Raw genomic sequence first — 21,847 nt, 5'->3', positions numbered from 1 at the left:
CTTAAACAATATTGTTATTGTGAGAGATTTTACAATGTATTCATAACATAGTCCAATACGCCAAATGTAATTATACAATTAGAGAAACACTTGAAAAAAAAAATATTTTCTTCAACTGTATAATGATATGTGATGTATTGTCCCATATTTTGGACACACGAAAAATTTATGTTGTTGTCATACCATGAACAGTTTCTACTCATTTAAATTTACATGTAACTTCATAGTTCATATCTTTCTTTTTTGCCACACTTCATAGTTCATATGACATTGTGGTCGGAATAAGAATATGTATTAACTTAATTATTCAGTTAGTGTTACCAAGGAGGGAGAAGGTGGGTGGGGATGGATCAAGATCCTCTCCTGAGCCTTAAAATATGAACCTGCTGAGCATGCGATCGTGACCGTTGAAATTTAATTTAACGGTTATAATTATTATAACTTTTAGAAGGTCTCCTTATTTGTAACCGTTGGATCAAATTTCAACGGTCACGATCACCTACTCAATAGGCTCAGATTTTAAGGCTCAGGAGAGGATCCTGATCCGATGGGGATAACTTTTTACTTTTGTTGGTAAGCTCTTTGTTGTTATTTACTTGGTAAAAATGCTAAAGATGTTATTTGTTTAAATTATATTTTGTTAATTACATGATGTGCCATGATTGAACCTTTTCATCAGTGATTTAATAATATCATCCATCAACTGCCATATCTGATCAAATTGATCTACAAAAAATATTTTAAATAGAGGGTTACTATACCATCATCAATATTTATTTAAGCCCGTACCACTGCCGGGTCCAAATGGCCTTGCCGGGTTTTCTTACACAGTAACATTAAAGTTAGGAGTCCAAAGGCCCATCCGAGCCTTCCAGGCCCAGTAACACAAAGTGTGATCCTAACCAACCCCAGGCATTTAAGCTTTTAGGTTTTTTGGTTCTTCAATTTTCATTCAACTTTCCCTCTTCTATCCGACATCAGCAATATCAGTCAGTTTAATCTTTTGCTGTTCAAAGGTATGTCTTCTTTCGGATAAAAGTTATTGCAGTATTTTGGCCTTTGTGATTCAAGCTTGAACATGTATTACTACTAGGGGTTGCGACTGTAATAATTGGTATCAATTTTATTTATTTGTTTTTCAAGCGAAATGCAGAACTGCAGAAGGCTTAACACTTCAGCGCTTTGGGGTGTTTTACAGGTTCATTCTTTACTGATAGGAATGATGATTTTGAGAATTGTCGATTTCTAGGAGGGACAAGCTTATGCTTTAGTTTTCGGAAAGCATTAACTTGAAATCAGGAAAAGATTAGTTTTGTTGTGTATAGGGTTTACGGCTTTTGCTATTGAAAGATAGATTTTGTTTTTTTACAATTTTGTATTGTATGTTAATTACGGCTTTTTGTTATTGAAAAAATGAAAGATTATGTCTTGGTAAAGACTGGTTGGGGTTGGAGGTGTCAGGTTTGATCTTTGGGATTATCTATAATACTAATTACCTTTATGTACCTTTACCCTTATAAGGCTACAACGAATGTCTCCAGGCTCCAACTTTAAAAATTTCTTGGTGTTTTTTATGGATTTTGTTTCCCTTAGATGGGTGTTACTGATTCTGAAATCTCTCTCTCTTGCAGTTAAACTTGTTCATTACAAGTCTTGCACAGAAAACTCAGAAATATGTCGAGTGGCACTGGTCTTGAGTCACTCGTTGATCGTATGAAATCCTTCACTCTCCTTTATTATTTTTCAAATATTGATGCTTTTGATTCTTATGCATGAATATAGTTAATCCTTCTATCCTATAGCCCAAGTTTGTGCACCATTAATGCAGTATATATGCTGTGAGCAGTTCAACTCTCTCTCTTTAACAACATTTCTATGTGCAGAAACAATTTCAGTTATCACAAATGATGGACGGAATATTGTGGTATATTACACACTAACACGAAAATGCACCTTCTGCGCCTTATCAACATTCAAATGTACCTTTTACATCTTATTAATCAAATCGGTTTTTTGTGAACAATTTTTTTGTTTTTATTTCAGGGAGTCTTGAAAGGCTTTGACCAGTCTACTAATATCATTCTCGATGAATCTCATGAACGTGTTTTCTCTACAAAGGTTTGCATCTTCACTGTTACAAGCTTCCCTTTCTAGCGTCATCTTTGTTTACTCTTTTTTGTAATTAGACAGAAGGAAAGGGATGTGGAATCTACTTTCTGACAGGCCGAAGTATTTCTGATTTTTCCCAATTTTAAGCATTTATTATTTTCCTCATGACGTTGAGGATCTTAAGTGTTGAATAATACTTCTGTGTTTCATCTCTACTGCTACATATCGTGCTCATTCGGGTTTACATATGGTTTCCAAATCAGCATATTCAAAACGTACATTTGTTTTATTGTCCCACTGGCACTGGGTTAACTTGTATTTCTTAATTGGTGGCACAACTTTTTTCCTACTTATCTATCTTTCCCAGTCAATTTTCGGGTTTGCTATGGAATCATCAACTTGACCCAAAAAAAATTCTTGTATTTCTGACCGACAGGAGGGTGTTCAGCAACTCGTGTTGGGGTTATATATAATCAGAGGTGACAACATGTGAGTGTCAAAAACTTTTATTCTATTTACGATAGTTTCCAATGGGTTGAGGGAAGTAATTTGGAATGAGTTTCTACAAATATATGTATGTACTTCCCTTCTAAGTTATCAGTATCTTCCAATTGTTGCAGAAGCATTGTTGGGGAATTAGATGCAGATCTTGATTCTACTGTTGAGTGGTCAAAGATGAGAGCTTATCCCCTCAAGCCTGTCATCCACTGATTCAGCATGAAAATCAGAGCGGTTGTAGACTCGATGAATTGTGACCTACCAAATAAATGTTGTGGCATATAGGTATACAAGGATGAGATTCTGTATTGTTATGTTCATGCATAATAGGTTTCAAAAGTGTTTCCTAATCATATCATTTTCTGAAACACCGATGTAATCAAACAGAATTATTAGCAAAAATCTTACAATTTGCGACCTTTTTATGACTTGGTAGCCAAGAACATTATAAAAATAAGGGTTTTTATCACAAATGGTCCTTGAAATTGACCCTCACTGTCAAGATGGTCTCTAAAATTGAAAATCAATCAATGTAATCCCTTAAAATAGATGTTGCAAATTAATGTGGTATTTCCGTCACAATCTTGTTAAAAATTTTGCTAAGTGCTGATGTGGCACATAAATGGGCCCTACAAGATTTACAGGTTTTTATCATAAATGGTTCCTGAAATTGACCCACACCATCAAGATGGTTCCTAAAATTGAAAATCGATGGATGTAGTCTTTGAAAATAGGAGTCACAAATTAATATGATCTTTTTGCCATAATTTTGTAAAATTTTTTGTTCTATAAATTCAACATAATCCTTCTGCCACAATTTTGCACAATGAATTTTTTTTTCTTATACTAGGACCTACTCCGAAGAGAGATCCCTTCCATAAATTCTTAAAGGCACAAGGCTTAACCAAGGCCTAAGAGGGGTTTGGAACTAGTTTCCAATCAACAATATACGCACCTCGGTTATAACCTCATTATCTCAAGGCAGACCTCGCCGTTCTTTGAGTCACCAGACCACCAGGGAAATGCCGAACAAGCTCTCCAAGATTAAGGTTGTGAGGATGTTGATCGCCTAAATGTTAACGTTGATGCCTCAAAAGTCGTTGCCAATCAGTCATACCATCACCAAAGGTGATCTCGATCTAGGTGAAGTGTATCGAAGTGTGTAAAGATGGATGTATTGAGATTTTTTTTTTAGAGAATAGACAACGAATGAGGTAGAAGAATGTGGACTCGGATCGAATGTGATTACAGGACTGGGTTTTTGGGTTCACAACTTCTGCTTAACTACTAAATTATTAAACTTATTTGTAATTTTTTTTTAAAATTTAATTAGACTTGTGTGATCCATTTGTGTTACATCAGCACATAATAGAATTTTTGACAGAATTCTGACGGAATTACTACATTGATTTGGGACACTTACTTATGGGACTACATTGATCAATTTTCAATTTCATGAACCATTTTGATGTCGCAGGTCAATTTCAGAGACCATTTTGATGTCGCGGGTTAATTTCAATGACCATTTGTGATAAAGAGGTCTTATGGGACCCATTTATGTGCCACATCAGCACTTAACAGAATTTTTAACAGAATTGTGATGGAATGACCACATTGATTTGCTTGTATTTTTAAGGACAACATTGATTGATTTTTATTTTCAAGGACCATCTTAATTGTGAAGGTCAATTTTAGAAATCATTTGTGATAAAAACCCTAAAAATAAATTTAGTTTGTGCAAACTCAGCCTATGTTGATGAAAAATTGTAGTCAATATAACAAGAATGCCGAATTCGATAGACCACCAAGAAAAGTTTTCCAGTTTGATTGTGTATGGTTATATTAACATTGATCAGGAAATTGATTTTTGCACATCTTTTTTTCTTCTACACATTTTTGTTTATTTACGTAAACAGGATTGCGTGGGAGAAGAAAAAAGGTGTGCGGATATTAGTTCCTTATAAACATTTGTAAACACCAAAAAGTGGGACAAAAACCTCAAAGCTGAAGGAACACAAAGTTTAACCTTACACCAATTGAACTAGAAATTTTGATAAAAGTCAGAATTTATAAATTGATATACATCAATTTCCTTATTTAGATTCATAAACATAGAAATTTAGAATTTAGAATTTTCACGTGGAAAAAAAACTTAAAATTTGAGACCCTCAATTCCAAAGTTTAAATTTCATGTAAATATGTATCATTTCTAAATTTTTATGAGTTAGAGTTTAAAAATATCAAATTACGTATTCAAATTCCATTATTCTTTTAGGTTGGCCAAATAAGAAAATTCACAAATTATAGACAATAAAATTTTGTCATTTCAATTTCCGTCGTTTTAAAATTCCTTACTAATTTTAAATTTTCTAATCCAAACAAAGTATTATACTTTGAATTGGAAACTAGAACGTCAAGATACTGCACATCAACTCGCATTTTGCTAAGTTTGGATCATTCAATTGTCTATCATAATGTATCCAAACCGTTATTGAGCATAGAGAAGGAAAAATCTAATACATTGAATTGAATAAACCAAACAAACAATATTAAGAAGGGATATGTGGAAGGAAAAAAAAAAGTGTGTTTAATTAGTATTTCCAAAAAAAACAAATGTTCCATTTATTGGCACCTAACTTTTGATAAGTTTGTTAATCCATAAAACAAAAAATCACTAGACTTCTCAAATTCCCTTGTTTGGATTTACAAACATAGAAATATAAAATTTTTGCGTGAAAATAATCTTGGAATTTGGCACCTTCAAGTTCCAAGTTTAAATTCGATGTAAATAATCGTTATTTCCAAATTTTCATGAGTAAGAGCTTATAAGCAAAAAATAATAATAAAAATACAAAACAACTAAATAATGAGTGGCCACTACCACCGCAAAACATCTATCGCCGTCACCGCATACTGTTTTCACCATTGCCACCACCAACCACCATCAAGGATTTAAGTTTTGGTTTTGATAGACATTATATGTGAAATCCTGTTCCCAGATTTCACTGTTTAAATTACGTATTCCATATTTCATATTCTTAGTTTCGACGCTTTTATATTTACGGCGTATTTGATCCCTACGTATTTTTTCACTTATCTTTATATATTTGGATAGTACTCGTCGAGATGAACGCACGGGTGCAAACAGAATGTGATTCAGAATTATAACGAAGATTTTATGAGGTTTTGAAAGGGTACTTTTCGTAAATTGATAATTCATCACATGATGTATTTGGATGAGTGCCACGTGGGGCCACCCCCACTTTTCTGGAACCCTCTCTCTCCTTCCTCTTCTTTCCCGTAACCCCTTCACTCTCTTTAACTCTTTCTCTCGCCTCTCCCTTTCTTCTCGTGAAACAAGCCACCATCATCACAAAAAATCTTGACTTGTTGAACACCAAAACCACCATTATATGCATGTTTTCACCACCATAAACCCAGTTTTGAGTTTTGTTTCATTGAAAACAAATCTTAACCTCAAGTTCAAAGAACAAGGTTTTGGGCCGAGACTTCTAGGCGTGATTCAGAAATTTTTCAGCCATCTTTTGAACTCAAAACAGGTATAAATTGATTCCTCTCGTCGATTAGATAAATTTTCATGTTTGGGTCGTGTGATTTGGTTGAGAAATGAGAAAGTTATAACGATTTTAAGTTTGCCCAGTTTCCGGCGAACCCGTGACCTTCTAGACTATTTTCCGGTCAAACCATGGTGAATTAGCCATAAAAAAGGTATCAATCTGTTCATATCATTCCAAGCTATGATTGTAATTTTTGAATCACTCAATTTTGTTGAGTATTGACAAACTTATGAACGTTTAAAGTTTGCCCAGAAATTCCTGCGAGTTACCAGTTTTTCCCCCCGACGGCCGTCTTTCAGGATATTTTTCGGCCACCTCCGGCCACCATTTGGACTCCAAGTAGGTATAGTCTTGTTCTACACTTCTCTGGCTTCGTTTTGGTATATTATGGGTCGAATTTGGCTAAGAAATGAGTGAGATATGGAGTTCTAAAGATTGCCCAGAAAATCTGCAAAATCTGCAGAATCCGGCGAAATTTCGTTAAGGTCCGCTACTTGAACATTATAGCAATCGACGATCTAACCATTGGATTGTCACCAAACTTTGATACATTATAGTACGTAATACTTAGGGACCTTAGAAACTTACGAATCGAAAATCTAATAGTTGGATCTTACGGAGCAAGTGACGTAGGATCATGGACCCTACTTATGAACGACGGTTTGATTCCCATTAAATGTTGTTGTGGAGGACATATGAGATTTTATTTGGGTATATGAATTATCGAAGGAATCTAAATGTGGACTTGTACTTTGTTTTAGGCGACGATAGTGCATGACGTCTCAATTCTTGTGCTAGGGTGCGTTAGCGTGGACACCAGGTGAGTGACTTTAATATATGTGATTTGGTGATTATCCTGTTTTCGTAATTGTTATCCTGTGTGGTTATGACTTGGTTTTATAAATATGTTTTCTACTGAATTGTTATTTTTAATACTTAGTCATCGATTTATGTTTATGAAATCAGATTTGACGTGTATATTTTGAAATATGGTTTGATTTGTATGATTGGCATGTGGTGATGAAATGTGAGGGCTAGTAGTGAACCGTTAACCCATTGTGATGGGGATTTGTTGCTTCGATATTGTTTCATTTCCCGCTTCGTTGATTCGTTCTAAATTTAGTATTTGTGCCTTGTTGAGCTTTTGTAAATTTAGTAACTTGTGCCTTGTCTCGTTTCTTTGAGTTGTTGTACATTATGGTTGTTGGCCTTCTCGCTTGGTTCCGTTGAGTGACCCAGAACTGGGTTTCCGTTGAGTGGTTCGGTTCCCTACTCCGTCTAGATTCCGTTGAGAGGTCCAGAATCCCTCGTGCTCTGCGATTCCGTTGAGTGGTCCAAAATCGTATCCAGCTTGGATTTCGTTGAGTGGTCAAATATCCATTGTACTCCATGATTCCGTTGAGAGGTCTGTAATCCCTTCTACTCCGCAATTCCGTTGAGTGGTCCGGAATCGTTATCTTGGTTGGATTCTGTTGAGTGGTCCAGAGTCCCGTTTGGTATTATGGTTCCGTTGAGAGGTCCGGAACTCGATTAATTGCTTTTTTGATTCTTTGGATTGAGTTTAGATTGAGATAGCTTCAGAGATGTAGGCTTCGGCTGAACTGTGTCGCTCTAGCCCTACTTTTCATTATGTTGTATGAGTTTATGGTTGTGAGCTTTTATGACTTATTTCAGACGAGCCGTTGGATGGCTGGGTGACTCCTTCGGGATTTTCAGTGACTTGATTATGATCTCATAAAATTTGATTTTATATTTGATGTATATAAACCGTGATCGATGGATGGTTTTTAATATTACCACATACGTTGCATTATTGTCACTCACACAAGTTTTGCAGCTTATTCGGGTTGTTGTTTGCCCGATGCACCATTCCCTGGCATCCCTCTTCAGTTCACCATCGTGCGTCGATCCTGGATGTACGTCGGGATCGAAGCATGACATTATAGCCAATCCAAATTTAGAGAAATGTCGATAAATATCTTGATCTTGATATCGATGAAGATATCGTTTAAAATATTAAATCATGGAAGCTTGCCAAAATTACGTTTAAAATTTCTACAATTTTCTCAACTACCAACTTGAGAAAATAGTTTTTATTGCCTCTCAATTTCAAATTACACATGTCTTTGCACAATAAATTTTCTCCCTCTTAATTATCTTTTCTGATCTGTAAGTTTGTTTCTTCACAATTCATAAGAAGATGTTCATGGAATATTCACACACTTTAAATTGTTCCTTTTTTTTCTTCATTTACTGGGTTTCTACATTCATTTTTCAATTATTTGAAGTGTCTTTGATGATTTTTAATTGGTGTGGTTCGTCACTCTACATGTTCAATTTACGCAAGCACTCTTCAACTCCTAGCGTTAAAAGTGAAGCCAACCTCTTTATTGCACCAAAATTGTTAAACAATAAAGAGGTGACTCAAATATATATTGGGTTTTCATGATTCAATACACACACACCACACATATATGTTCATGAAACTATTGTGATGCTACATATGGAGTCTACTATGTGATGCTGCATCTACTGATGCTGCATATGGAGTCGACTACCAAGGTGATCCCTAGGGTAAATCTCTAGAGTAAGGCTCATTGTAATCTTTAGGGTAAGGGTATGTAAATCACATTTCCCTTGATTTAAGGGAGGAGACTAATTGGGATAATGTCTTTGTGTAAGGTTTAGATTAGGTAGGCAACACGCCTTCTTTTTTCTTGTCGACTGCTTGCTGCAGCCATCCTTCCCATCTCTTTTCCCTCTCTCTTCTCATATATACCCGTTTCACTCTTGTACAAACATACATGAAATATACATTGAAACTTTAAACAAGAAAATCTACATGGTTTCAAAGCAGGTTTTGTAACTTGCCTCTGGCCATTTTTTTCCGCTGCATCTTTCCTTTAATCTTAAGCCATGGCTAAAGAAGATTCAGTAAACATAAAGGATGACATCTCGCATACCTCTTCTTCAAATTTCTCAAACATCGAGGTTAACACCAATCAACGTTTGTGTTCAGTTCTCTTAAACGAGTTTAATGATCTCCTTTGGTCTCGAGCTGTGTCTCTTGCTCTCGGAGGCAAAGGGAAATTAGGGTTTGTAAATGGAAGTGTGGAAGCTCCAGACGTCTTTTCCTCTACATATGGTGCATGGCTTTGCAATGATCAACTTGTCATGTCCTTGCTACTCAACACCATAGAGAAACATGTTGCTGAGATTTTTAGCTACTACAATTCTTCATGTGAGCTTCGGAAAGCCTTGCAGGATATGTATGGAAATCAAAACAACTATGCACGTGTCCTTCAACTTAAGAAGGATATTGCCAGTGCCCAACAAGAAGGGAAAGCATTTTTTCAACATCTTAGACGCCTCAAGGCTATGTGGAATGAGTTGGATGTATACCTTCCACATGCCACAGATCCTGCCATTCTGAAACGAGCTGAGGAAGACAGAATCTATCAGTTGTTGGGGAGTTCAAACTCCGAGCACGAGGATCTAAGGAGTCACGTCTTGATGAGTCAAGAGCTTTCCACCTTCAACAATGTCTATGCAACTATCCAACGAGAAGAAGCAATGAAGAAAGTGATGAATGCTAAGCACAACTCGAGATTGACGTGATGTTTTCTCACAAACCTTTCCTTTCCAACTTCTATCAATTGGAAAGATCAAAAACACCCTAAACTGCCATGCCATTTTCTCACCAATTAACATGATGTTTCAGGTTGTTCTGACCATCAAGATGATTGGTGAAGGGGTCTTCATATATGAACTTTACTACCTGTGTAAGAATGCCTGTTTTACTCAAGCTCTTCAAGCTCAATCAAAGTCCATAGATGAAAACCAACTTTGGCATAAGAGATTAGCTCACCCCTCTGAAGTTATCTTGTCTAAACTATTTCTAAATTTTTGTAAATCACATTATACTTGTGATACTTGTCAATCTTCTAAGTTTACTAGACTACCTTTTGGTAGCTCAATGTCTAGGACAAGTAAACTTTTTGAAATGGTGCACACTGATGTATAGGAACCACAACTGAATCAATAGAAGGGTTTGGGTGCTTTGTCTTATTTGTTGATGACTTCTCTCAAATGAGTTTTGTATATCTTATGAAATCAAAGAGTGAAGTCCAAACTATTTTCAAAGATTTTCATATGCATGTTAAAACACAATTTCAATCAGACATTAAGGTGTTGAGATCAGATAATGACACTGAATTTCTATCCAACAACATGCTTCAATACATAAGTTCTCAAGGCATAATACATCAAACCAGCTGTGTAGGGACTCCCCAACAAAATGGAGCAGCCGAGAGAAAAAATAGAGATCTCGTGGAGAAAACTTGTGCTCTTATGCTTCACATGCATATTCCAAAGAAATTTTGGTCATTAGCCATCCTTACTGCCACTTATCTCATAATCGACTCTCAAATCATGTGCTAGGGTTTAAATATCCCTATAAAGTACTCAAGGGTAGAAAAATTGATTTGACACACCTCAAGGTATTTGGATGTGTTTCCTTTGTTCACATTCAAGCCTTGAACCAAGTGTGTGTTTGTGGGGGATTTTTCCACCCAAAAGGGATACAAGTGCTACAATCCAACCACTAAGAAGTGTGTTGTGTCAAGGGATGTGAAATTTAAAAAAGATTGCCCATATTTACTCACAAAGGGAATACTGCAGGTCAGGGAGATGAATTGTTTGAAATGTTTCTACTTCCTCTGGTCATTAATAATCTAGTGTTGGAAGAAAGCTCAGTTGCTGTGACACCAGATATTGAAGAAATACAACCTGACTCAATCTCTGATCATCGTATCTCTACCAATAAGGGAGACGAGGATTCTCATTCTGATCTTTCACAATTTCCTACAGAGTCTCAAGGGCTTAGAAGAAATCTTCCTTGAACCAGAAAACCTTCAACTAGGCTGCAAAACTATGTTACTTATGCCTCAAGGTATCCTATCAGTGAAAGTATCAACCTTGGTGAGTTCTCAACATCTCATGTTGCATTTCTCTGTGAAATTGATAAACACAGTGAACCTAGAAGCTTTCAAAAGGCATATCTCCTCCCACAATGGAATCAAGCCATAACATATGAGCTTCATGCTCTAGAAGAAAATAAAACTTGGAGCTTGGTTCAACCACCACCAGGAGAAAAGGTTGTTGGAAGTCGTTGAATTTACAAGATTAAATTCAAAGATGATGGTTCTATCGAGAGACACAAGGCCATGCTTGTTGCTTGAGGGTTCACTCAAACCTTTGGGGTAAATTACAAGGAAACATTTGCACCTGTGGCCAAGATGAATTTAATGAGGGTTCTACTCTCAGTTGCAATCAATTGTGGGTAGACTCTTTATCAAATGGATGTGAAGAATGCTTTCCTTCACGGAGAGTTACAAGAAGAAGTGTACATGCAGCCTCTTCCAAGTTATGACGATATTAAAGGCAACATGATTTGTAAACTACACAAGGCAATCTATAGATTGAAACAATCCCCAAGAGTTTGGTATGCCAAGCTCAACTCAGTTCTAAAGAAGGCTGGATTCTTACAAAGTAATGTTGACTCCTTATTGTTTGTAAGAATTGGCACTAGTGGGAAATTGGAAGTGCTTATCTATGTGGATGATCTCATCATCACAGGAGATAGTGCCGCTGAAATTGAGGCACTAAAACTCTCACTACTCCAAACCTTTGCTATCAAAGACCTAGGAAAGCTAAAGTATTTTTGGGCATCGAAATGGTAACCTCTTCAAAGGGATTGTTTCTACATCAACGAAAATATGTATTGGATCTTCTTCAGGAAGCAAAAATGCTTGATTGCAAACCTGCCATCACTCTCGTGGACTCTAAACTAAAGCTCAACACAGATGGAGAAGCCATGCATGATGTAAGCTATTATCAACGATTAGTGGGCAAACTTATATATCTCACCATCACACGTCCTGATATCACATATGCAGTGAGCTTGGCAAGCCAATTTATGCATTATCCTATGTTTGATCATCTTAACATGGTTAAGAGAGTCCTGCGTTATCTCAAGGGTTCGATAGGACAATGACTCATCATGCGTAACAACAATTCCACTGTCATCAGTGGCTACACTAATGCAGATTGGGCAGAGGATGCACTTGATAGGAAATTTACCACGGGTTATTGCACGTTTGTTGGTGGAAATCTTGTCACTTAGAAAAGCAAGAAGCAACATGTCATTGCTCACTCCAGCGCAGAGGCTAAATATCGAGTCATGGCAGCCATTGCATGTGAACTTATATGGCTTAAAGGGCTTATTTCAGACTTAGGGTTTACTAGTACTACTCCCATGTCTTTTATGCGTGATAATCAAGCAGCCATGCACATTGCTGCTAACCCTGTATTCCATGAAAGAACGAAACACATTGAAGTAGACTATCATTTTGTTAGAGCACAAGTGCAAACTCAAATCATTCGGACCATCTTCATGTGAAGCCATGAGCAATTAGCAGATCTTTTTACAAAGGCTCTGGCCTCTGCTCCATTCCATCGTTTTCTAGGCAAGCTTGGCTCGATTAACCTCCACGATCCAACTTGAGGAGGAGTGTTGTAATGCTGCATATGGAGTCTACAATGTGATGCTACATATAACTGATGCTGCATCTATTGATGTTGCATCACTGATGTTGCATCTATTGATGCTGCATATAGAGTCTACTACCAAGGTAACCCTTAGGGTAAATCTCTAGGGTAAGGCTCATTGTAATCTTTAGGGTAAGGGTATGTAAATCACCTTTCCCTTGATTTAAGGGAAAAGACTGATTGGGGTAAAGTCTTTGTGTAAGGTTTAGATTAGGTGGGCAACACGTTTTCTTCTTTCTTGTCGGCTGCTTGCTGCAACCATCCTTCCCATCTCGTTTCCCTCTCTCTTCTCATATATACATGTTTTACTCAACATACATGAAATATACATTGAAACTTTAAACCAGAAAATCTACAGAAAATAACAAGTATATTCTCGTATACATATTATATATGCACATATCACTTAGAGGAAGGACAACATTGGGAACAAGAACTCGTTGATATTTTACTCGGTAAGAGATATATTCGAAAATGGGGCTTCTTTCGCCCAATCAGGTATAGGTGGAGCGAAGCCACAACAGACTTTCCGAGTTGTTGATGCCAAATCCGTCCGGTCATTGCCAAATCTGTCCAGATGCTAATTAGGTTTCAGCTGGCTAGCTCATGTTGGAAGTTTTGAGACTCTTGTCCCACATTGGTGAAAACAAGATTCCAAAGTACCTTTATATACTTTCTGTCTTCTACAATATTAGTTATATGTTGGACCACTTGGAATGGGAATTGAGGCTTGGGCCACCATTTCTGTGGATTGGGCTTGATGATTATACCATAATATTAATATTAATTAATATTAATTAATCAAGACAAGGGCCTTGGGCCTTGGGGCACTTGGGGCCTAAGAATTAAAATACATCTGATCAATTAGTTTTAATTTCGAATTAAGTTTTTAATTAAATTAATTAAAAACGTTTGATTAAAGATACAACCTTTTGTAAAGAGTTGTAAAGCTTCAGATACATCCAAAAGGTATTTGAAGAGGTATGAAAGAGCCTATATAACTGGAGTCCTCAGTTCATCATCAATCATCATTTTCTTCTTCCTTTTCTTCCGTACAAACTTTCCAGAGAGAGTAAACACACAAAGCAATTCGCTAGAATTCTATAATCCAGTGCGGGTTGTAGGATTAGGTAGTTGTATCCTGGTCGAGCAGACGTTGTAGAACCACAAGCACAAGAGTGGGACGTAATTACTGTTCGAAGGACATAGCTTTTACGCTAGCCTCTACCTTCTGTAATCAAGTTAGTACTTTTGATATTCTCATATTTAATTTTTCTGTAGTTGTTGTGTATCATTCTGTATTGCAAGTATTTTTGAGTAATAAAGTATAAATATTTCAAGTTCTGTATTTCTGTTATTTCTGTTTCTAAATTGTTCACCAACAGCTCATTGTGGGGATCATCGAACCAATTGTTAAGCAAGATTGATCTTATGCAGTAGAGAATGAACATAGCAGACTTAGAGAGAGAGAGAGAGAGAGAGAGAGAGAGAGAATTCTTAGAGAAGAAGTAATCTGTTTTGTATTGATTTTTTCGTTAACTGTTTACATCAACATTGTACTATTTATATAACTAAGGTAGCTTACAATATAGGCTAACTGTTTAACAAACTCCTAACTACTTGTCTAATCTTATGACACTTGTAAAGAGTATAACCCTTAAATGATTACTCCTTACACCAATAACACTCGAATTGATGTATGGCGTAATGAAATAGCCCTTGTAGTATTAATTTCTTGCTTGTTTTGACTGATGGAGTAAAATTTTTGGATCACTTTGAAGCCTGTTGCAACAATTTAATTACATATATTGAAAAGGAAATAGGAGTGTGTACACAATGAAAATTACAAATAAAAAAAATATGAATAACTCTGATCCCTCCACTTTATCCCCACTTGTTCATGTCGACCGTCTAGTTAAGCAGATCTGGAAGCCATTCACTAAACGAGCTGAGGGAAAGAATGACATCCGGTCTTCTTTTAGTTGGGTCCATCTGCAGATTGCAAATCCATATGGTTTAAATAAGTTGGGATTATAAGAACTATAAAGATTTCCAGAAGAATATATTATTTAGTGCATGGAGGTTTTTACTGTTTTTGGTGATTGTATGATATTTCTTTAATATTAACTCAAGTTCTTGTTTATTATATGAGGATTACCTATATGTTGTAACAAAGTAATGGAGAAAAAGGGTAATTTGAAGGCGAGCCAACTCAGCCCCCGGACAGAATCTGGCTCCTCCTCCAAAGGGTGCAAAAAATGGGCTAGTTCTCCAATTTCTTTTCTCCTGCACAAAAAATCGTGACTTACACGTACTACTATATATTTAACTAAAAAAGAAAAAGAAATGTAATGTAATATTAACTCATATGAGAGAAAACATTACATATAGAAAGAATATTCTATCTGGATACTAATTACCTGATTTTCAAGATCCATCCATCTCCATGGGTTAAAAGTGAGGGATTCTCTGTACACATTTTCATCCAAATGAACTGCTGAAAGGAAGGGAACAACAAAGCATCCTTTGGGGATAACATAGTCTACCAACAAAAACATTCATGACAACACGGTTAAAATACACACCAATCGAACTACGTACGTTACGTACATAGCTTTATGAATTCATAAAGAAAAATATATACCTTGGTACACAACGTCTTCTTTTGCCTCCCTCATTAACCAAATTGCAATTCCTCCGAGTCGAAGTGTTTCATCAATGACCTGTACATATATTAGTGATTACTGAGGAATGCTAGCTGGTACACAAACATCATACTATCATGATATGATTAGTATAGTGGAAGACACTACAAGAAAAGGGGCAACTTCCGTTGTGCAAATGTGGTTGGTACATGAATAGCTACTAAATAAGACCAAATCCAATCTTGGGCTAAAAGCCAAATTTTAACATTTATTCTCCACCCCCAAAAAAAAAAAAAATCAACCCAAGCCAAATTCCGCCAAAAAATTAGCTCAGGATTCAGTGTGGGCCCCACTGAATCGACTGAAAGCAGGCGATTGTGCACCAAACCCTCCCCCCCACCCACTCACCAGACGCGCGCGACGGGCAAGCATTAAGACCGACTAGGCCCAACCCACGTGGGCATGTTGGCCACGTTCCCCAAGCAAGCCAATGGCTCTTTTGATCCGACAAATGGAATCATCAGGTCGTTGGTTGATCCAACGGCCTAGATTCAAACTTCTTTTTTTTTCTTTTATATTTATATAGTTGTTGAATCCAACGGCTGTGATCGAATATAATCAAATCTAACAGTAAAAAAAAATCTAACAGCCTAAATTTAAATATAATGGCTAAAACAATTTAAAAAATTATTTAACTCAAAATTCACCCAAAAACTCTATAAATACCTATGTATTTTTTCAAACATTCACACAAAACTCACTTTTCTCCTACAATTCTTCCAATTTTTCTTTCTACCATTTCTTCCCATTTCCAAATTTTTCAAGATGGCAAGAGGTTGTGATTGGACCTGTGAGGAAGATGTTGCTTTATGCTTGGCATGGGTTTCTATTAGCGAAGATGGTGCAGTTGGCACAAATCAAAATAAAAAGATTTTGTGGGATAAAATCATTGAAAAGTTCCATGAAAACTGCGAAGGCGGCGGGAGGGAAGGTGGTGGTGTTTACGATCGGTGGAAGGTTATCAACAAAGCATGCACTTTATGGAAGGGAAACTTGGAGAGAGCCGTGGTTGACATGGCTAGTGGAATGAGCGCCGCAGAAATTGTGAGTTTTTTTGTTGATATTTTATTTGTCATGTACATAATATTATTTTGCAACTAATTGTTTTTATGTATTTTTTGCATAGGGTGACAAAGCAATGGCAATTTACAAGACAAGAGTAACACCAAAAAATCAACCTTTTAAGTTGCATCATGCTTGGGATGTCCTCAAGGATTGTCTGAGGTGGACAACCGATGCGGACCAACAATGGAGATGAAGTATCAATGAAGGTGTCGATGAAATGACCCTAACTTCTTCTATTACAAAGCCCCCGGGAAGAGATAAGCAAAAGGAAACAAAGAGAAAAGGGAAGTCCCAAGAGCTAATAAGTGCACACATTGCTACCGGATTTGCAAGATTGACCGAAAACCATAGCTCTTAACAAGAAGAAGCGGTCTGGATGCGTTTGCAAATGAAGGAAGAAGGGGATAGGGAGCAAAAGAGGTTCAAAATTAATTTCATGATGGAAAACCTCAACAAATACACTCCAGAACGGAAGAAGTTCTTACGTGGTAAGCAAAAGGAAATTTTGCGAAAGTATGCCACAAGGACGTTGATATCGTTGTTTAATCCAAGAACGCCGAAGAATGCATGCCAAATCCAAGTGTCGTAAGACGCCACAACCTCGAGCACAATGGTTGGCTTGTTATGATGACCCTTGAATTGGTCAGCCCAAGCAATAGGACAATTCATCCACTCCCATTGCATACAATCGGGACTTTCTATCATGCCATGAAAGCCTTTTTTGTTTGCCTTGTGTAGAAGCCTCTTCAAATCTTCACGATTTGGCTTGTAAAGGTATATGGCTCTATGTATGGCTTCAACTGCCTTACAGAAGCGCTTCAGGTTCTCAATAGCAGTAATCTCGACAAATCAGCAAAAATCGTCCGTTGAGTCTGTAGAGCACCTACTAGCTAGCATCCGAAATGCAGATGTGAGCTTCTGATGAGGTGATAGATTTTGTCAGCCTACGACATCTATCTTCCTTGCAAATTAGTGGTCATGATTGACAACTGCGTTCAAGATGCTTTCAAAAAGCTCTCTCCTCATTCGAAAATCATGAGCATGATATCTCGGACGCTCGATGAAATAATATTTCATCATTCGGTCATGACACTCTTCTCTATCACGCTGCACAAATGAACGCCCCGTGACAGAACCACGATAGCTAAATTTGGCATGGTGCTCATATTGCATAAGTGAGTTTGCAAATTCGGCTTCTGCGTTGATCATTTCTACATCTGCATTGTCAAGGCTTACTTGGTATTGTGCCATCTGCATTGCCAAGCTACACCTTCTTCTATCACCCATTGATGAGATATTAAGGATTTTTAGGAAACAAAAACACTTTGAAAGTTGAAAGATTGGTGAATATGTTGTGTGATGGTTTGATATTCAACCTGTGTTTATATAGAGAATGATTGAATGTTTCAGTTTCATGTGTGTAGGTTTGTGTTTCATGTGTTTTGTATGTATTTTGGTATGTGTTTCGTGTGTGTCATGTGTTTCACATGTGTTCTATGCGTGCTTCATCTCTATCATGTGTTTTGTATGTTTGTTTTGTATGTGATTCACATGTATTCTGTGTGTCTTGTGTGTTTCATGTATTTTGTGTTTATACATCTCTATCATGATTTTCATATTCTTCCATAGTGTTTCATGAGTTTCATATATCGATTTAATAATTTTTCAATTTTATCGGAATTTAAATATTTTTAGATTAAAATATTCATAAAATTAATTTACGATAGTCTACATAATATATTTTTTAAAGTTAATATAAGAAAAAAAAATTAGCATACGTTCATTCTTTAATAATATGGGGCTCACACTTTTAGATGTTTTATCACGCTTTCTGTATTAACTACTTAATTACACGCTTCATTATGTGACTATTACCTCTGTTTCTGCAGTGAAAATACAATTACATTTGTGTCTCAGATTCTTGGCCCCAAGTTCATTTTCAGATTGGTACGTACGTTTAAATTGGAGTTTCTTTTCTTTAAAATTTAGGGAAGATAAAAACTTGATATGAGATCACGGCATGCGTCATAATTAGGGTATTTGGTGATAAAATTGAAAGAGAAATGATACATACACATTGAGTAAAAGACATTGCTTTGTAATCCTGCCATGTAAGAGTTTCTTCTCCGACAGGTTTGCTTCGGAAGCTGTCTTGTTCATCCTGTCATGAGTCAATTTTAAATGAATAACTTGCTTCTACATCATCTTAATTATAAAGCGAGAAGGGATAGAGTTGACCATCTACATGTTAAATTGATAATATTTGAAATGCCATGAGTATATTTATGATCTGTGATCAATGCCTGATCTTGCTTACACGTTTCTATCTATGTGAGAGTCTATTTTTCCAAACATGCCCATTCACAAATGACCCCACGGGAAATCGATTTTCATATAAAAAATTAATCACTTCATTATGTCAGAGGTAAAATTACTTTTTAAGAGCCTGGGCATCATCATTCCTTAGACCCAACACAACTTTTTTGAAGGCCTAATTATTCAATAACCCTATGCTAGAGTTAGCGCAAATTTTTGAAACCAAACTTTAGAAAGCAAGTTTAAAACCAGTAAGCCAGGACGTGCCACAAGAACATGTTTTGATACCATGATAAACTTTTTAGCCTTTGCATGGTCCACCATCGACATAACCATTATTTGTCCCTAATTTACCCACATATTGCTTGATGTGCAATTTCACTATTAAAGGTCTCGATGATACTAGAAGTGAACCTCTTACATATAAATTGTGTATTATTTTGCTATATTTCTAATGTGAGACTCTATTCTCTAATATGTAAATACGTACACACGTAATGAGTTTTTTTACTCTCCATAAACTATATTGCCAATTAATTTAAGGCGAAACTTTAATTACTTTGTAATATTAAGAAGAAAAAGATTTACAATATGTTAACAATTTTACCATTAATTAGCAGCAAAGCGTAACACAATAAGACGAGGAACCTAGCTAGCAATATGGAAAAGTTAGGTTCGTACCACTAATTGTTTCATTGCTCTGGGACACTGAGTAAGGAAATAGACTGCAAATAGCATTGTTTTAGCAGTTGTTTCATTCCCAGCAAAGAGAAGGTTGATAATGAAGTCTGGTACAGCTTCATCCCGTAAGCTTTCTTCCTCCAACAGTCTTCCAAGGACGCCATTGCCAACTTCACGTTGTTCTCTGTGATTTTGCGTTATCCTATTTATCTTGATTATGATTTTTTCCCTTGCCTGCCAAAACATTAATACATTGGCTCACAGTTGATTACTACAAACGTGAAAATCATTCAAATTTGGGATCTCTTTCAACGGTGGCAAGAGAAAGTACAGTTAGACAAGCATAGACAAGCATACCCCATAGGGTGAACCTAGTTGTCACCCACCCCCCCCCCCCCCCCAAAAAAAAAAAAAAAACACAGCCCAACTTGTAATAACGTACTTCCAATGTATAACTCATAATCAATCGGAATCATTCATTTTTTTTGTCATCATCTAAGTATCATTTATGTAAAAAAATCATTCTATATGGTGACCATTTTGTCGTCTATATGTGTCGAACAAATTGACAATTTTGATAAATAAAAAAAAAATAGCTCCTCATGATGAACCGTCTATGGTATAATGCATATGTATGGTTAAACAATCTTTAAATTGAACGATTTTTTGCAGTAATGGTCTTTAGAAGATGATTACGAGAATATTTTTTGTACGGTAAAAGTATGTTAAGCATGGACGTGAAGATTTCACCCATGGGGTGGATACCAGAAAATTAGGGTTAATTAGTAATCATCTAGTGTGACAATTAATAATCGTGATGAAGTAATAATTAAGCAAATTATATGTGTTTTGATAAGATACAATTTCAGCCTTTGGACGATGAAATATCTTATAGTTTAAATATATGTTAAAATTTGTGAAATAGTGGTGCCATATAGACTATTTGCTTGAATCATATTTTATAAACAAAATTATGTGACAGATAATAATTGAATTCATACTTTAAATCATTAATGAGTATCTAATTATCAATTGCCACATCATATAATTTACAAAATGTGGTCTAAAAACATTGTCCCTCTAGCATTTTTCTTTGTGAAATATGTACCTTCATGGCAGTGTGGTATGCAAAACCAGGCAAGTTGATTGGAAAAGAGAGACAACCATCAACGAAGTCGGAGAACAGTTGAGCCATCTCATTAATCTCTGAATCGCTCGACACTCCCAAAAGTTGATTAACCATTAGATTTATAGCCACCTGCCAAAAGAACAAAACAATAATAAAATTGGTGAATGAATTAATTGAAGTTATTGAAGAGAAAGTTAACAAAAATAAAAGAAAGGAAAAGAGAGGAGACAGAATGTAACGAACTTACCTTTCTGCAAACATCCTGGAGAAGTATCGATTGATTGGTTTGAAAATTGCTCAAAGTTTGAGTCATAATCATTTGAATGTCGTCCAAGAAATTAAACCTCGATTTAAGTTTGTGGTCTAGGCGCATCATGTTGGAGGCGATTCCGTGGAGCTTTCGTTGTGGCTCTCCGTGCACCGTGATAACACCATTTTTGCCAACCAAATCTTTAAAAGATTTTGGATAACTAGACTGGAACAGTTTCCCTTCATTCTGCATTACAAAGCGGTTGAAGATTGGATCTGCTGATATCACAGACCATCTTCCAAACAGACTGCATGAGAATATCTTCCCGAACTTCTGGACTTGTTGTTCAACAAACTGAGGGGGGTGGGAACTCGCGACCGCATTGTACCAATTGAAGCTGTCGCCAACGATTGGCCAACCTCTTCTTCCTGGTGGCAATTGGCCAATCTTGAGCTTTCTTTTTCTGATCCTTACCACCAACAACTTTGCAACAAAAGAAATGAACAATACTGTGGAGATCAAATGCAGGCAGGTCGAAAGGTTTCCCATTTCCTAGCTTTCGGAACCTGCCAGAAAAATGTATCAGTTGACGTTAACTTAATTGACTACACACACACACATACACATGACAACCACTAATACAACACGATCGATTATAATTAAAAAAATAACACAGCATGTACTTTTATAAATATACATATAATTCCATAATTAATTACCTCAGCAGGAATCATTGACCAAACTAATAAACACAATAAAGCCACGTCGAGTTACACAAGTAATAAGTTATTCTTCATTGTACACCCTGATATATGTGTACAAGTTTGAATTAATGTTATATCGTATAGAGCAGGCCATCAATTATCTGAATTCTCAACGAAGAATCACTAACCCATTTTTTTTTTTC

At 36.3% G+C, this 21,847-nt stretch overlaps 3 protein-coding genes across 5 annotated transcripts; 2 read left to right on the top strand and 1 right to left on the bottom strand.

The window, feature by feature from the left end:
• The first annotated feature begins 926 nt into the window (after positions 1–926).
• Positions 927–3,026, top strand: LOC103455715 (sm-like protein LSM8). Of its 3 annotated transcripts, none has more exons than XM_008395307.4 (7): positions 927–1,016; positions 1,154–1,198; positions 1,632–1,711; positions 1,884–1,924; positions 2,044–2,118; positions 2,546–2,598; positions 2,730–3,026. In XM_008395307.4, exons 3-7 carry the CDS (start codon positions 1,675–1,677, stop codon positions 2,818–2,820), a joined length of 297 nt encoding a protein of 98 aa, XP_008393529.1. In that variant the 5' UTR covers positions 927–1,016; positions 1,154–1,198; positions 1,632–1,674; the 3' UTR covers positions 2,821–3,026. The 3 variants fall into 3 exon arrangements, with proteins under 3 accessions (XP_008393529.1, XP_008393530.1, XP_017192796.1); XM_017337307.3 differs by having other exon boundaries at positions 936–1,016; positions 1,144–1,198; XM_008395308.4 differs by lacking the exon at positions 1,154–1,198 and having other exon boundaries at positions 931–1,016.
• A 6,075-nt stretch (positions 3,027–9,101) lies between these two features.
• Positions 9,102–9,803, top strand: LOC139191287 (uncharacterized). The gene has a single exon (XM_070811866.1). The coding sequence runs from the start codon at positions 9,102–9,104 to the stop codon at positions 9,801–9,803; it is 702 nt and encodes a 233-aa protein (XP_070667967.1).
• Positions 9,804–14,494: 4,691 nt separating this feature from the next.
• Positions 14,495–21,562, bottom strand: LOC103455714 (abietadienol/abietadienal oxidase). The gene is made up of 8 exons (XM_008395305.4): positions 20,938–21,562; positions 20,670–20,819; positions 19,562–19,795; positions 18,639–18,725; positions 15,439–15,517; positions 15,215–15,336; positions 14,953–15,080; positions 14,495–14,786 (listed from the first exon to the last, which is right to left on the bottom strand). Exons 1-8 carry the CDS (start codon positions 21,487–21,489, stop codon positions 14,693–14,695), a joined length of 1,446 nt encoding a protein of 481 aa, XP_008393527.1. The 5' UTR covers positions 21,490–21,562; the 3' UTR covers positions 14,495–14,692.
• Positions 21,563–21,847: the final 285 nt, after the last annotated feature.

The sequence above is a fragment of the Malus domestica genome, chromosome 14 (assembly GCF_042453785.1).
Source record: "Malus domestica chromosome 14, GDT2T_hap1".
In the NCBI taxonomy this organism is placed as follows: domain Eukaryota; kingdom Viridiplantae; phylum Streptophyta; class Magnoliopsida; order Rosales; family Rosaceae; genus Malus; species Malus domestica.
The sequence above is the reverse complement of the archived record's forward strand: the minus strand, read 5'-3'. Positions and strand labels throughout refer to the sequence as shown.